Source organism: Limulus polyphemus, unplaced genomic scaffold (assembly GCF_000517525.1).
Source record: "Limulus polyphemus unplaced genomic scaffold, Limulus_polyphemus-2.1.2 Scaffold441, whole genome shotgun sequence".
Classification (NCBI taxonomy): Eukaryota; Metazoa; Arthropoda; class Merostomata; order Xiphosura; family Limulidae; genus Limulus; species Limulus polyphemus.
In genome coordinates, this window is record NW_013666051.1 from 466,483 (window position 1) to 481,986 (window position 15,504).

At 31.4% G+C, this 15,504-nt stretch overlaps 1 protein-coding gene across 1 annotated transcript in view; it reads left to right on the forward strand.

Annotated features, from left to right (window-relative positions):
* The window catches only part of LOC106458308 (E3 ubiquitin-protein ligase UBR5-like), a 111,276-nt gene that overhangs the window by 21,191 nt on the left and 74,581 nt on the right, over positions 1-15,504 (forward strand). The window contains exons 4-7 of the mRNA XM_022384477.1: positions 4,954-5,030; positions 6,159-6,327; positions 8,889-8,948; positions 14,805-14,901. Of these exons, the coding sequence (XP_022240185.1) occupies positions 4,954-5,030; positions 6,159-6,327; positions 8,889-8,948; positions 14,805-14,901 (403 nt within the window). The remainder of the gene's footprint in view (positions 1-4,953; positions 5,031-6,158; positions 6,328-8,888; positions 8,949-14,804; positions 14,902-15,504) is intronic.

Genomic DNA, 15,504 nt, shown 5'->3' on the forward strand with positions numbered 1-15,504 from the left:
ATGCATCAAAATGCAGGAATTTTGGGTGCTGAACCCCCTTACTTGGCTTCGATTATTTTCAGGATTTTTAGAAAAGGGACACTTTCATCTCTGCATACATTGTGTCAACTCATCTCTCGAGGGTTTTTATTCCTATTTGTAGTACCGGAAGAAGATGGGCAATTGATGACCTTTCTCTTCTTAGTCGTTTCCTTTAGCCTTCTCGGTTTACCATGGACTCATTTCTTTCTCTCCAGTGACACTTTGCATCTGACCTATGGATGACAAAGTTCGATGTCATTGATGTCTGTTGCATATCATGATCATGGAGTCTTCACGTTGTTATCTCTGTTTTGTGCTTGAGAAACAGGTTTTCAGTTTCGTGCTCTACCTTTCGGTTTCGCATTTGTTCCATACATCTTATGGCAGATAGTCAGATCCTTATCATGTCATCTTCACTCATTAGGCACTCACACTCACCATTATATGGACAACTGGCTTCTTCTCGCTCCTTCCTGCCACTTTGCAAAACTTCATGCTCGAGCACTTTTATCCGAAGCTGAGAGAGCTTGGTTTCTTGTCAAAATGGAAAAGTCTATTCTTACTCCCACACAGTACCTCATTCATTTAAAGGTATTTTTCAATTCACATATCAGTGGGACCCAACCTTCTCTTCTATACCTTCAGGCCATGGAACAGGCTGTTCTTTTAATGCAGTAGTTTCCTTCTATACTGGCAAGTGCAGTTCTATCTCTTTTTGGGATATGGTCATCCTTAGAATTACTCATTCCTTTGGGTCGAACCCACATGTGTTCCTTTCAGGGAATATTACAGGATCAATGGAACACTTGCATGGATGTGCTGGATTGCCGAGTGACCCTATCAGTTTCCACCCTGCTCAATCTTAGCTGGTGATTGAACAGGGACAACACAACAGCACCACCACATCCAGAGATGCATCTTTTCATGGATGCTTCTCTCCAGGGTTGGGGAACTTGTGTAGGGGTTGTGGAATTCAAGGGCCTCTGGACAGAAGAGGAATCTTTTTTCCACAGCAATCTTTTAGAGCTTCTAGCAGTTCAACAACCTATGTCTCAGGATCTTGAAATGTTATGAGGGAAGATGGCAATGCTTCACTCAACAATTAACTGTGGTCTCCTACATTTCCAAGCAAGTGGGCACTCATTCTAGGTCTCTTTGTTTTCAGACATTGGATCTTTTCCTCTGGGCTCACAATCATTAGATTGTTCTCCTTGCTTGTCATGTTCCAAGTGTTATGGATTTAGTGACCAATAAATTATCTTGCCCCAACAGAGTTCTTCCCATGGAATGAATGCTTCATCCACAAGTTTTTCATTGAATCTGTTCTCTTCAAAGGATGCCTCAGATCAATGCTTTTGCCACTCCCTGGAATGTCCAGCTCCCATCCTTCTGGTCTCCTGTCCCTCACCTTTGGAATTTTGGCATAGAAGCTCTCAGCCAGGATTGGATTGGTCTTCATCTTTACGTGTTCCCTCCAATTCATCTGTTATCCAAAATTCTTGGACTGATTTGCTCCTCGTCCTGTCAAGTTCTTTTAGTGACACCATATTGGCTTATTCAGCCTTGGTTTCCACTTCTTCAGTATCTTAAGGAGCCAACCTTTTCTGCTTCCTCTTTGGTCATCCCTCTTACTTCAGCCTTGGTCGGATAATTTCATCTAGTGATTACCATTCTCCGGCTTCCTGCCTGGCTTTTATACCATATGTTGCACAACGTCAGGGATTGACCTCTCAGGTGGCATCTTTATTAATGTGGTCCATTCAGTGTTCTTCATTGGATGTTTATAACAAATGAGTTACTTATTGTCATTGGCCTTTCAGACATGGTTTAATCCTTCTCATCCCACTGTGCCGCATGTTTCTCAATTTCTTACATGGTTATTTGACAAAGGTTTGGCACCTTTGTCCATTTCTCTATATAAGGCAGCTTTGTCAGCTATTTTTTGTTATTCTGGAAGACTTAAACTGTTTGAGTCTCCAGTTTTGTCCTTGTTTCTGAAATCTTTTGGGGTTATCCATCCTCATTGTCCTTTCCGGGTTACTAGTTGGGATATCTAGGTTCTTCTTCATGCCTCATCTTTTCCACCCTTTGAACCCTTGGCATCATGTTCCTTATATCATCTTTCCCTTAAGACTTATTTTCTTCTCTTGTTTGCTAGCAAATGTTGATGTTTGGATATTTGCGATTCATATTCACAGGACTCTTTACCATTCCACTTATGTTCTGTACTTCAGCAAGTAGAGAAGGGTATAAAGCTTTCTCTCCTGTCCATCTTCCCTCCATTTCTCATTTTTATGAATGCTCAGATCCGGATCGTCTTTTATGCCCAGTTGCGTGCACTGAAGGGTTTCAAATTTCACATCACAGTTTGTTTATCCATTGGGTTCCTAAGATGTCACATGACTTATCCCCTGTCACTTTGACAGGTTGGATTTGTCAGTTGGTGCGTATTGCTTACTCTGGGCTTTCATTGGAGTAATGGAGACTTCTTTGGGTCCCATCTCATCCAATTTGCCATACCTCAATATCCCTGGTGAGTCAGTTGCATTATCTGCTGGAGGATATTGTACAGGCTGGTATGTAGACCATGCCTAATACATTTATACCTGATTATTTACATGATTTGGAGGTTGCCTCCTTGGAAGGTTTTCAGTTACTCCCCGTGCCCCAGATAGTTTGTAAGAGAGGTGAGTGACTTCATTTCTTTTGTGTTTATTTCTGTTCTCTTCATTTTCATTTGAATCTCACACTGTTGTTGGTGTTGCCTGGTCAGGTATGCTTATTTCTAAATCTGCACAAGCTACCAGTTGACTGATAAAAAAAATTTCCAGCTAACAGCAAGCTCTGTTGAGATTGGATGTTTCGTAATACCACCTTGTGCACTTTCTGGTTGATAAACACGCTACTTGACTGACACTCATGGACTATCATGAGTAAAGCTCAACTCTTTCCACATGGGCTCAGTCAATTTGACTGACCAAGTGACCTCTTTGAACTCATTTAAAGTCTTTATTAATTTAATACTTCTAACTTTCAATACAGTGTGTATATCTTCACAAAATTTGGCAGTCTTTCAGTTAATATTATAAGCCTTTCACATACAAAAAATCATATTTTTTAGTGAAGTATTTTTAATAAAATAAAATAATGATTTGTCCAGGAATATAGTGAGTATTTGTTTTGAATAGTCTGTGTGCAAAGTAATTTTCATGTTAAAATTAAAAATACTTTTCCTCATCTCAAAAATCTCAAATTTCCTTTGTATAATCCCTAAAACCTCTTAAATGCATTTCAAACGTTTTTTTTTCCAGTAAAACTTTATAGTGTATCAGTTATTTTCTCTACCCTGTCTTAAAAATGGGATGGGTCAATTCGAACCGACCTCATAACCACCAAAAAGAAATTGAAATAAATCTAAATTACTTTTTTTTCTTGCTAGAATTACTTCATATTGTAACATGAAACAACATTAATTTATCCTGAGGTACTGCATGTATTAAAAAGAACACCAGTGCATAGTTTATAATGTGGATATAAGATGTACCATAGTTACCTTATTCACTTACAATGGTATGACGTTATCTATTTCTTTGGAGAGCAGTCACCTTCCCACAACTGTCTGCAGGTTGTGAAGGGTGATACAGATGTGGGATATTCTGGGCTTGAGCACCCCATCTCCCAACTTATTTTATGTTAATTCTTCATTCCCTAACATATGAGACTAGCAAATGGAGGTTAAGACTGGTAGACAGTGTATTCCCACCAGTTTTCTGTTATGTTGAAATAGTGTAGTTTAGAAATTAGATATTTTCTGTAGAACCTTATCAAACAATATTTGAAATGTAAGAAAACATGCAGAATTGTATCCTTACTTTTAAATTCAGTAGCATTATTATGGAGCTTGAGCAAGCTTTATGAAACACGTAATTCACATTCCTAAGATCATTTTTTGCTCAAGTTCTAACTAGATATTATAAGATCCAACACCCTCAAACTGATATGTCTGTAGTTTTCTAGTTTTTCTTGAACTGCTTCTTTCCAAAGATAGAGGCTGTTGTACATTGAGGATGAATTTTTCAATCTGAACAATGAATCTCCATTCTATCAGACAAATCTTTAATACCCGAAGAAATGAAATAAAACAAACATCAAAGTTTGGTGTTATGTTATTTTTGATACTTTGTTGAACTTAAATATTTGACATCTTCATTTTGAATTCAGTTAATGTCTGTTTAGTTTTACATTTTTTGATCTAGTCATATTTTATTTACAAAGTCCTTTCAATTTTTAAACCCCATCAGTTTATACTGAAAGTTCATTCTGTTTTTTTTAAGCTTTCAGTTCCTAAAAAATCAGTTTAATCTATATCTCCTAACTTGTTATTATGATCAGAAGTGTTACACATTCAGAAGACATTTCAAAATTAAAGAAAAAAAAATTGTCACTTCAATAAAATGTTCATGTACTCTTTTCTACCATTCAATTTTATTACAAAGGAAAGAAATATTTCAACAAATGTTTATTGAAAAGCCACTTGTCTTTCTGTACTGCCAAAACAAACCTGCAGTCATTACATCTGGTTTTGAGATATCCATATGGTACACTTAATTTATTCCCCTAAATTCTGGCCCCAATATTATAAGTTTAATAATAAAAGTGAAATATTTTAAAAAGTTTAGACTTATTTTAGTATCAGGTACATTGCTTAAAGAATGTAAATAACATTGGTGATAATGCCCAATTTGTTTCAGCTAGTCATTTATGAATCTCAGTGCAAAATAAGCAGTTTGTATGCTTTCTCTATACTTGAAAAATAAATTAGAAAATATTGAGGTGTGTAATTTTATTATTATTATTATTAATGTAAAATTCATACATATTTTGATGTATGAAATTTTTTTATATTAATCTGGTAAAACTGGTTCATTCCAGGATGGAAGTGTGTGTCGATTGGCATATGCTGTCCAAAGTGACAGGCTGGACTTGAATGAAAATGAAGGTTCTAAAGTGTAAGTGTACATATAATATGAATTAGTATCTCTATCATTTTTACAAGTAAACCAAATTTTCTTCTTAAAAAAAAGTTAAATGCATTACAGAAAGTTTATATTTCAGTAAGTTTACCATGTGATCCATTGTATTTTCTTTGTCTACTTCTGAATGAAATTGTACATTGTAAGAAAAAGTTTTAAAATGATAAAGATAAAAAATTTTTTAACCAATGTGACCTATGTATATCACTGAGAGTAGTTCTGTGGAGTGCAAATAAGAAAAAAAGTGTTTCATATCAACCTTTTAGTCATGTTTCTGAAATATTTATTGTAAAAAGTGTTTGAATAATTTTTCTTTTCAATTACAAAATATAAAAATGCAAAACAACATATTGCATAAGACTTGCTTTTCCAGCCTTTTGTTTCCATTGCCATTACATTTTGAACCTATTGTAATAAAAAACATCTTGTAAAAGATGAGTATTATTTTGTTCAATTCATTTCATGATTAAGGATACAAATAACAAAATTAGTTTATTGAGAACTTCCAGACTAACATATTGTGCATTGTGCACTTATTTGATTAAATAAAATTTATGAGACATCTTATTTTATAAATATATTTTATCTCAGCAGTATAATATTATTAATTTTTTTCTTTCATATCTTCATTTTACTTGAACATTATTTCTTATTAATCTGATTAAATGAGGAATGTTAGAGTATTTGTTGGTTTCTGCTAATTTTTCAGTGCATTATCATATTTATAGTTATAGCTTTGGCTTTTTTGAATGAAAATGGGCTGAAGTCTGCTGAAAGGTTCTGTTAACTTAGTTTTACTTAATAGTACAATTAATTTAATTTATTATATCCCATTTATTTGTTTTTATTTTTTAATATTTTTTGGTAAGTGATCTTTGCCACAATTTATTTATCAGTTATAGAAAAGTTCTCACAAATAGGGAAATTGTCACTAGCATAAGCTATGCTGTGGATAAAAGTTTTTTTTAAGGGCATATAAAAAGTATTGATTGCAGTCCGAAATAATGCTCTAATATTATTGAAAATTTTTAATTCAGAAAAACAAAACTTAAAGATTAAATTTTTAATATAAAATACAGATTGTGGTTTTTATTTTGTTTTCAGCTTGAATCTTAAAGGTAGTTCCACTACACAGTCAAGTACTAGGGCACCAACTCGTACCCGTGGGCGAATCATGAGAACAACAAGTAGTAGAGGACGAGGCTCTAGTGTAATTATGGGATCTCGACCTGTTGTTCCAACACCCTATGTTCCTGAAGAACTTGTCTCTCAGGTTTGTTTGTCCAGTACTTTTTATTTTTTTATGTCATTTCTTATGGTGTAAAAGCTGGAGGTGAATTAGATTGCACTTAACAAATTCTACTGTAGGTACAAGATCAGGTTTGTTAACATGATAACATAGGTTCAAGGAATATTGTGGAGGGACCTACAGGGCATCCAAAAAGTCTGGAACCATAGGCACTTCAATAAGTTTTACAGAATGTATTCCATATGCTGTCCTTGTAATTCGTCGAAACAATTTTGAGTTTGTATTTCTATTCTCTTTGAACACTGGGAAGCATATTCGTGTCATTGCCAATAGTTGGACACTCGTTGCAAAACCATTATTTCAAATGTTTGGTATCCATGATCTTCTCTTTGTACACACATGCCTTGAGCAGTTCCCAGAAAAGTAAATCAATAGGAGTCATGTTTGGAGATCTTGGGGATCACATCTACCAATCCAATGTCCTGGGAAGGTGTCATTCAACCTAGCTCTGACTTCCGACTTGCAAATCACCTATGGTTCCAGATTTTGGGGTACTCTCAACAGCAAACATTTCTGGTCACTAAATTGTATATTTAATAAAATGTTTGTATTTTATTGTACTTTCCAATATATGAAGTTTTAGCAAATTTATTAAGAAATTTTCCTTATTGCATTGCCATTCAGAATTGTTTTTTTTTAAATGATTTGATCTATTTTGAATTTGAATAAACATTTATGCATATGTATGTGAATATATATTTGTTGTTTTATTCGTAGTAATAGTTTCTAAAGTGTAATAATTTTACAGAATACTTTAAAGTAATATCATCCTGTAGATTTATAGCCTTTAATGTATAGAAGGTTCACTTGTTAGTTTTATAACTATGCTTTCTATTGAAAATACTTCAGAGAAATACTTCCATAGTTTATTCTAATTACTTCATGCAAAAAAAAAAAAGACAAAATTACCTCTGCATATAAATTTTGATGGTGTTGAAACTCCAGGTTATCAAGACTGTTAACAATTGTTACATTTACTTCAAGCCTCTTTTTTTTAAGTTATTATGTTAATGATAGGTTGGATTTCATATCAAAATAGGTTAGAAGATACCATGTTATGTTTAGGAGGTATTCAAGATGAGGAAACTGGGGGTTGCTGGGACCCTAGCACGAACAGGGTGTAGCACCAGGGTGGGAGGCAAGGAGGCCATAGCCCCTAGAAGCTCCTAAATTTTGATAGTATAATTGGTTTTACATAAAATAAAAACTTAAGCAATATTTCTTTCAGGCAGAACTTAAATAATTTTAAATTATTATTATACACCTTTTTTGAATGTTTTTATTATCTCTAAGAAGTATAATTGATAAATCAATTTCATATTTTATAATGATTTTTACTATAAAACTATGTATAAATCTTATTAAGGCTTTCAAATATCTCATGTTTTTTCTGCAGACTGTAGAATCATATTTTGAGTTTAGGTTAAATTCAGTGTCAATGAAAATTGTTATTCCCACATCAGTTCCATTCTGCGAGTATATTACTGAAAAGATGAGACTATAGTAGAAGATCAGGCAAATTAGTCAAATGTATGTGGGGCTCATTATCCTTCTCAGACCCATGAATAAAATTAGACCCTGACAACACGAATTGATCTTAAAGCTGGATTAGTGATAGTTACTGGTAAACATAATCAAATGTTATTCATAATGTTTGCAATCATAAACAAACCCATATTTTTTTCTATTTAAAGGATGGAAAATTTTTGAATCATGCCTTTTCCTTCACCACGTTTGTGATCTCCATCAAAATGTATAACATATCTTTAGGAATAAATTAGTATTTAAGTGACTCTGATATTGGAAGTTCTGTAAATGGCTTTTTGGACTTTCTTTTCAGTTTCTGATGAATTAAGAGACATTTTTATAAAAAATTTGAAGAGGAATTTTGCAATAGTTTTTCTTTGGACTTTTTCATTTGTGTCATGTAGCTATGTTGATAATGGACAAGTAAAACTACTGGGTACCAACCCATTTTGAAATTACTGAATGTAATATAACTATAAAACTAATGTAACCATAATAACATAAAGTTTTCTTGGCAAGTTTGAACTTTTTACAGAGCTGGAAACAGCTAGGAATCATTTTTAGGTTAGGAAGTTGCATGTGAACATTTTAAAAATGTTGCACTTCACTAGATCATATATATTTTTGTACAGAGGTAGAGTTCTGAATGCTCAGTGCAATCTATTGTAGACAATATTAACTGTGGTTATCTACCAGAGGTCAAAATAATGTTTTTGAAATCACTTTGTTTTTGTGTCATTGTATCTTCTAAGGGTGCATAATGTTTTTATTTGCAGCAGTAACATTTCTAAAATTATTTAAATCATGTATTTAAAATCTCATATTTAAGCATCTGCATGTATATTCATGTTCTTTAAAATGTTACTGTTACTGTGATAGATATATAGGTTTAAATGTTCATGCTACATTTTATTTCTTATGTTTATCAGGCTCAGGTTACTGTGATAGATATATAGGTTTAAATGTTCATGCTACATTTTATTTCTTATGTTTATCAGGCTCAGGTGGTTCTCCAAGGGAAGTCTAGAAATGTGATTATACGAGAATTGCAAAGAACAGTAAGCTTTTATTTTTTAATACTAAGTAGTATATACTTTTGATAACTTGGTTTTAAGAGAATTGTAGAGATTAATAATAAACATTTTGTTTCACTCAGTAACTAATTATCTGTTTGATTGTTATAGTACTCCTATTGTTGTCAGAATGTATCTTGGTGTATCATTGAAAATTAAGTCAAGAACACAGAATTTGGGATTGAGATTTTTGCAAGTCAATAGAAATGGGTTAAGTGTGGTAGTGGGGAGTAATATATTGTATAAATTAATGAAAAGGGATTTGATTCCATGTTCTTATAAAAATTTGACAAAAACAAAAGTTTATTCAAATAACCTACATTGCAAATCATTAATTCATTCTACTGATGTTAGGCTTCACTGTAATATCAAGAAGAGAAAAGGTAATCTTCCAAATACAACAATATAGTCCTGAATCTGCATTAACCCTAATATTAATACTTATTACCTTATTCAGAAATGGTCACTCTCATATGAAATAATGGGAACTTTGTTTTGTTATCAATTCACTAAGCATTTAATCAATTTGTAAGTTTTACATAAATATAGTAAATCTAATTTTGTCAATTAGCTTAACTGAGACTTGTCATCTTGTCCTAAATGCAGGACAAATATTAAAAAAGAATTAAAAAATACTAGAGTTCTGTATAGCATAATGTTAAATTTAAGTTAGAATACTCATGTCACATTTAAACTCAAAGACTCACCTAGCAGACTTAAAAGCCCAATGTTAGTGTTTACTCATTGGGTATTAGCTATGTTACTAACATCTGAATGGTCTAAAGAAGGGTGCCTACATAGTTATATATCTGTGTGTGTGTATGTAACAGACAATGAATCATTTTAACTTGTAAACATATCTGTAGACAATAATGTGATTTATTACTGTTTACTTTATGCACAGATTAGTTTTGTGAAAGTCTTTCATATTTGCCTCCTAATTCACTTGGCCTTATTCATATTTTATTAACCCTCTGAGTACAGTAGGTCAAAGTGAGCATGTGATGAACTTTTTACAAAGTTACATTCAAAATTATAGTAAACTACTTTATTATCAATTTATGTCAATAAACTTAGCATCAAGATGTATTTTATAATTTATATTTTAATATATAAGTTTTAATTTCTTAATTTCAAATAGAAATATTGAAAAAATTCTCAATCTTCTCTGTATGACTTGACACTTCTCTCTGAATTGCCTATCTTAGAATTTCTTTCTAACACTTTTATGATCTTTTATATTTCTCTTAAATTACTTATACTGTAGGTATCTCTGAGCCTCTTGCTTTACTATAGTATATATAATAAAGTGAAATCCACATCCCATGCCCCTCCTAGCACATCATGTCTTTCAAAAGTGTCAATAATTCTTTGACATCTGCTATTAGATTATTTCTAACCAATAGAAAGAAAAAATCCAATTTATTATATGTTATGAGGATAGGATCGTTCACGTGACATGTTTTGAAAAATTCTTTGTCAGTTTCATTGTCTGCCATTGTTAGAGTTCACCTTGACCAGCTATTGGAATTATTTCAAAATATTTGTGGCTCAGCTAGAAAGCCAATTAAATTGTGTTAATTTTAAAGCATTCTATTTTTTGTATTCAGCAAAGTTTTTATATTCTAAATTAATTATTTGAATTTTAAAAAACTCGTTTGTGAGAGAGCACCATTGTTACAAAATAATAGGCCTAGTAAGTATCAGGGAATTCTTTCTTATGAGTACAAAAGCTTTAAAAAGACAAGATTTCACTTTAAAATACTGATTTTCCTGTTTTTTATGTTTATTGTTATAAAAGGGACTAAAATGTAAAACTTGGAAACTTTTTAGGTTAGATAAGAAATCTTAAATGAAAACAAAACAAGTTATTTATGATAGCACATGCATGTTATGAGTTTGCAGTTTAATTCAACATGGTGCTGGTAACTTGAACTTATGTTCACGCAAAGCGGTCCTGTGCAATAAATAACTTTCTCTGTACTCCAAGAGAGTCTGTATGCGACTATAAAGAAATAAAACTTAAGTGTTTTAGCTTTGGCTGTCAGAGTAAATAGTGTTTAAACATTTGTTACAATGCACAGTCACTTAGGTCTGTCAGTCTAAAAATCTTGTATACAGTTAGTGTTAGGGAAGAGAAAGTAACAGATAGAATATAAAATTTTACTGAAAAACTTGATACTCATTTAGGAGGTTATACAGGTTATGAAAATGAAATATTAAACTAAGATAAAAAAGTATTTTTTTTCTTAACATGAAAATCACTTTTAACTAAGACTGACTCATTAAAGGCTTTGTATGTTAAGAGACAATTCTTTAGTAAAAATACTTCATCAAAACTTTTTTTTTCTGTGTACATCAGACTGGTAATGTTTACTGAAAGCTTGCCATATTTTGTGAAGATACACTTACTACATTCAAAGTTATGTATAGTTTCATAGTTGCATATGGTGGTTAAAAAATTGGTCAAAATGATTTCACATATACAGAGAGTTAATAGTTTCATTAATAAATAAGTACAAGACCATCATTTAGTGAATGACATTGCTTATTCCTATCAGGGGACAAAATATTAAGGTTCGCATCACAATTTGTGAATCAAAATAATCCCAGTTGCAAATCATTCTTTTCTTTTGTATGTTGTTTTTGAGACCTCCAACAAAACAGTGAAAGTACCATAATGTTTCAGTCTGATAAGCCAAAGCTGATGTTCATTTCTTGGAAATTCCTGCCAAATGGCACATATGGTATTTTCACACTTTGTCATGTGCATATCGCATACACATCTATTTTGTAGTAGTCTGTTCATGATGTTTGAAATGCACCCAGTTGGTGCCTGCAGCCTAACCAACTAGGCTAGACTATTTGTGTACTGTACATGCACTGCACATTTAGAATGTAAGCTCTAAAACCTCCTAAAGACATTTCAAATGTTTTTCAGTAAAACTTTATATTCTATCTGTTATTTTCATTGCCCAAACTCTATACAAAGCTGGTCAGTTTGACCAACCTTGTAACTACCAAAAGAAGAATTGAAATGAATCTAGATTATCCTTTTTGTCTTTCTAGAATGATTTCAAATTATAACATGAAACTACATTTGTTTATCCTAAACAGTTTTAAACTTGTAACAGTATACATCTATTTATACTTAAATTTTATTGTTTTATTGCACTTTGAACTTGTCTAACTACTAGTACTACTTGTGCTATTATAATGCAAGTTGTGAATCACTTGGGGGAATGTGACTCACATTATGCTATCGAATTACTTTACCCATGAGCTACTCCAAGCCGCTTGCGTGTGTGCCTTGTGAACATTTTTTATTATAATATTATTATTATTTATTTGATCTAATCTAACCTTAATGCACCTAAAGAGTTTCCTTTTTTTTACATTTTAGTTACTTTTATAATAATAAATATAAAATACATGTTAAAAATAAGAAATAAAGTACTTACCTAGGCCTTCTTTTTTATGCTGTCAGCTGGATGACACTTAACCATACTTTTTTAATACTTATGGTAGAGTGCACTTAATTAAATAATGCACCAAAAAATATAGAAGAATAATGTGCAAAAAGCAAACAATGCCCAATAACTATCACAATTTTTCTGACTTCCTAACTATGTAACAAGAACCATCTAAGCTAGTCAGTATCTTTCCATTTGGAACGAAGCTTGTACTGAAAGAGAAATTGACAGTAACAATGTACAAAAAACAATGTAATCTAATACATCATTTGATATATTAAAACCTTGGATTCCTATTGGTTATAAATAATATAGTATTAAGTGTAAGAGAGAACTACCAACAAATCCTGTGACTGGTGGGTGTAGCGAGAGGGGCCTGATTTCCTATTTGAAAGCTCTGTAACCAAACAAAATTGAAGGCTAGAAAAAGTATGCTTTATCTGAGTAAAAAAAATGTTATAATAAGCAATTTATGTTTATACTTTTTGGAGGGGTGGTAAATAAATTAGAGAAGAGAGGATGCCTTGAGAAAATGTTACATTTCTATCACTAGGGAAAATTCAGGATCTTTTCTTAATATTGCCTTATCAAATTAAGAACTTAAAATTTGTATACTATAAAAATATGGATTATTAGCTACAATTTTATGCTATACTAATTGGTATAGCATGAACAAACAAAAAATAATTGAAATAAATTTTGAATGTAACTCACTAAAAACCTTTGACATGCACAACAAAGATGCCTGTGGTGATAGGGGTAATTACTGCTGAAATGTCACTAGACATTTTCTTTTTCAAAAAAGCCAACGAGACCCACACTGAAAAGAGAATGATGGGGTCCCAAAAAAAATAATAATAATAAACGATTAATTTGAAAAAACGATTTGTGGCAACCTTGTTCAGTTGCAATATCTTCAAGCCATTTCTTTCTCTGATTAATTGATTGTTGTATTATGTTGTGGTAGCTGAGGTGTTTGATATTTCTTGCAGTTTTGAAGTTTTACTTTATATATCAGGAACTATTTTGTTCATGAAATGTCATGTATGGTACATTTAAATATTATAGGATTTGTAGCTGAATAAAAGTGTTATTAGAATAAAAACATACCATTTACATCTTTCATTAGTGCATGTTTTTACAAAGAGTTAAGACTTTTAGTGCTGGATTTAGTTGTTATAATGTGTTAAAATGATGAATTAAAAATGTGCTAATATTTGTTAATTGCTAATCAAATTAAATAATAATTAGCAGTTTCTGTTGATCAAATCTACCAAACTACTTTGTCCCTTGCCTATACACATTTCCTGAGTCATCATAACTATTAACTTTCCTTTCAGTCAATGATTAATATTGTTTGACTTGAAAAAATAAATTTTGAAAACTGTGAAATTTTAACCTTTCTAAACTTCGTAGATTTGCCAGTTGCCAAGGTTGAATTTTTTTGTAACTCGAGAAACTGTCATACCTACATATGGATACTCCCTTGCAAAATTCACTGGTACAGAGTGTGTAGGGGCTATAATTCTCCTAAAGCTAAATAGTTCACTGTTTTCTTGAATCATTATCACTTTAAAATTTCCTTAAGTGTGAACAAGTTATTACAAAAAAAATTACAATTTTATCATTACATGAAATGAAATAATTTCAGTCAGGCAATTTGCATTAAAAACAGAAAAAAATCTGAAAGTTTCAAAAGTCGAGATTTAACCATGTATATTTTGGCTTAGTGATAACTTTCACATCATTAGAAATTGAATGGAGACATACAAATAACACATGAGATACAACACAATAACAAAAAGGTGAAAAAGCCACCAAACTAAAGTCTTATGTGAAGATACCATGAAACTATGTTATTTTACTTAAATACATTTAAACTGTATAAACATATAATATACCAACTGGTGTGTGTTTGTGTAGTTCTGTTCAATTAATTATAATTATTTATTTTATAAATATATACATATAGTTTTTTTTTGTTCACAGGGCACTGGCAAGTAGTTGTATATTTTGTTAACTTAATTGTGTAAGTAGAACAGATAAAGTAAATGATTTGTTACTGTTCAATTCACTGACTGACATGTATGTTAGTAGAATAACCTGTAGGAGTTTCATATGTTTCATATCTTTGATAAATATTTGAACATTTTTATTACCACTGTTTTTTATGGAATTTTGATACTACTTCTAAAAGTTTTAAATTAACAATATCATTTGCTATAAACTTAAATATTATCACTGACAGTTTTAAAGCAGTAATATTATTGTCTACCAAAGATAAATACCCATGAACACTAGTATTGTATATTTTTTTTTTCATAGAATGCAATAACAGTTTCAAACTAACATTATTTTTCTTTCACAGAACTTAGATGTTAACCTTGCTGTTAATAACCTGCTGAGTCGTGACAATGAAGAAGGGGAAGATATGGATGATAGTCAAGATTCTTATATGCCAGGTGGTGAGTTTTGTTATATTTTAGGATTGATATTGGTTTAATATATAATTTCAGCTTTTACAAATGAACTGACAAAAGTAATTTTGTAAAATTTTATGCTTTGAAATAATGGTATATCAGTATGTATCTATGAGTTTTATAATTTTATTTTCTCAATATTCTATAGCTGGGAAAGTATAAAATTTTGTGGTATTAAATATATAAATATTACAAAAATATGCAAAAATTCTTGATGATGGTTCTTTGTTATTGTTATTAATTAGTTAACTCTTTCAGAATGGTCTCGGTCCGTGGGGCCGACCTCGTAATCATTTTGTGCTTGTTATACTTTTCATGCTATAACTTTTAAATTAGTAAGTGAATGTTAATGAAATTTGGAAGATTATCAGTAAACATTACAATGCTTTCATACACAAAATATCAAATTTGTCTATTAAGTCTTAAGGTTTGTAAAGCAATGTTTTTCTCATATCTATTTTTTCTTTTTGCATGTTGCCTATCTATCATGCAAAGTATATTCATTTTAAGATTAAAAATACTTTTATGCATCAGAAAATTTTTAAATTTCACTTGCGAAATCTTTATGATATCAAGATAGCCATCAAA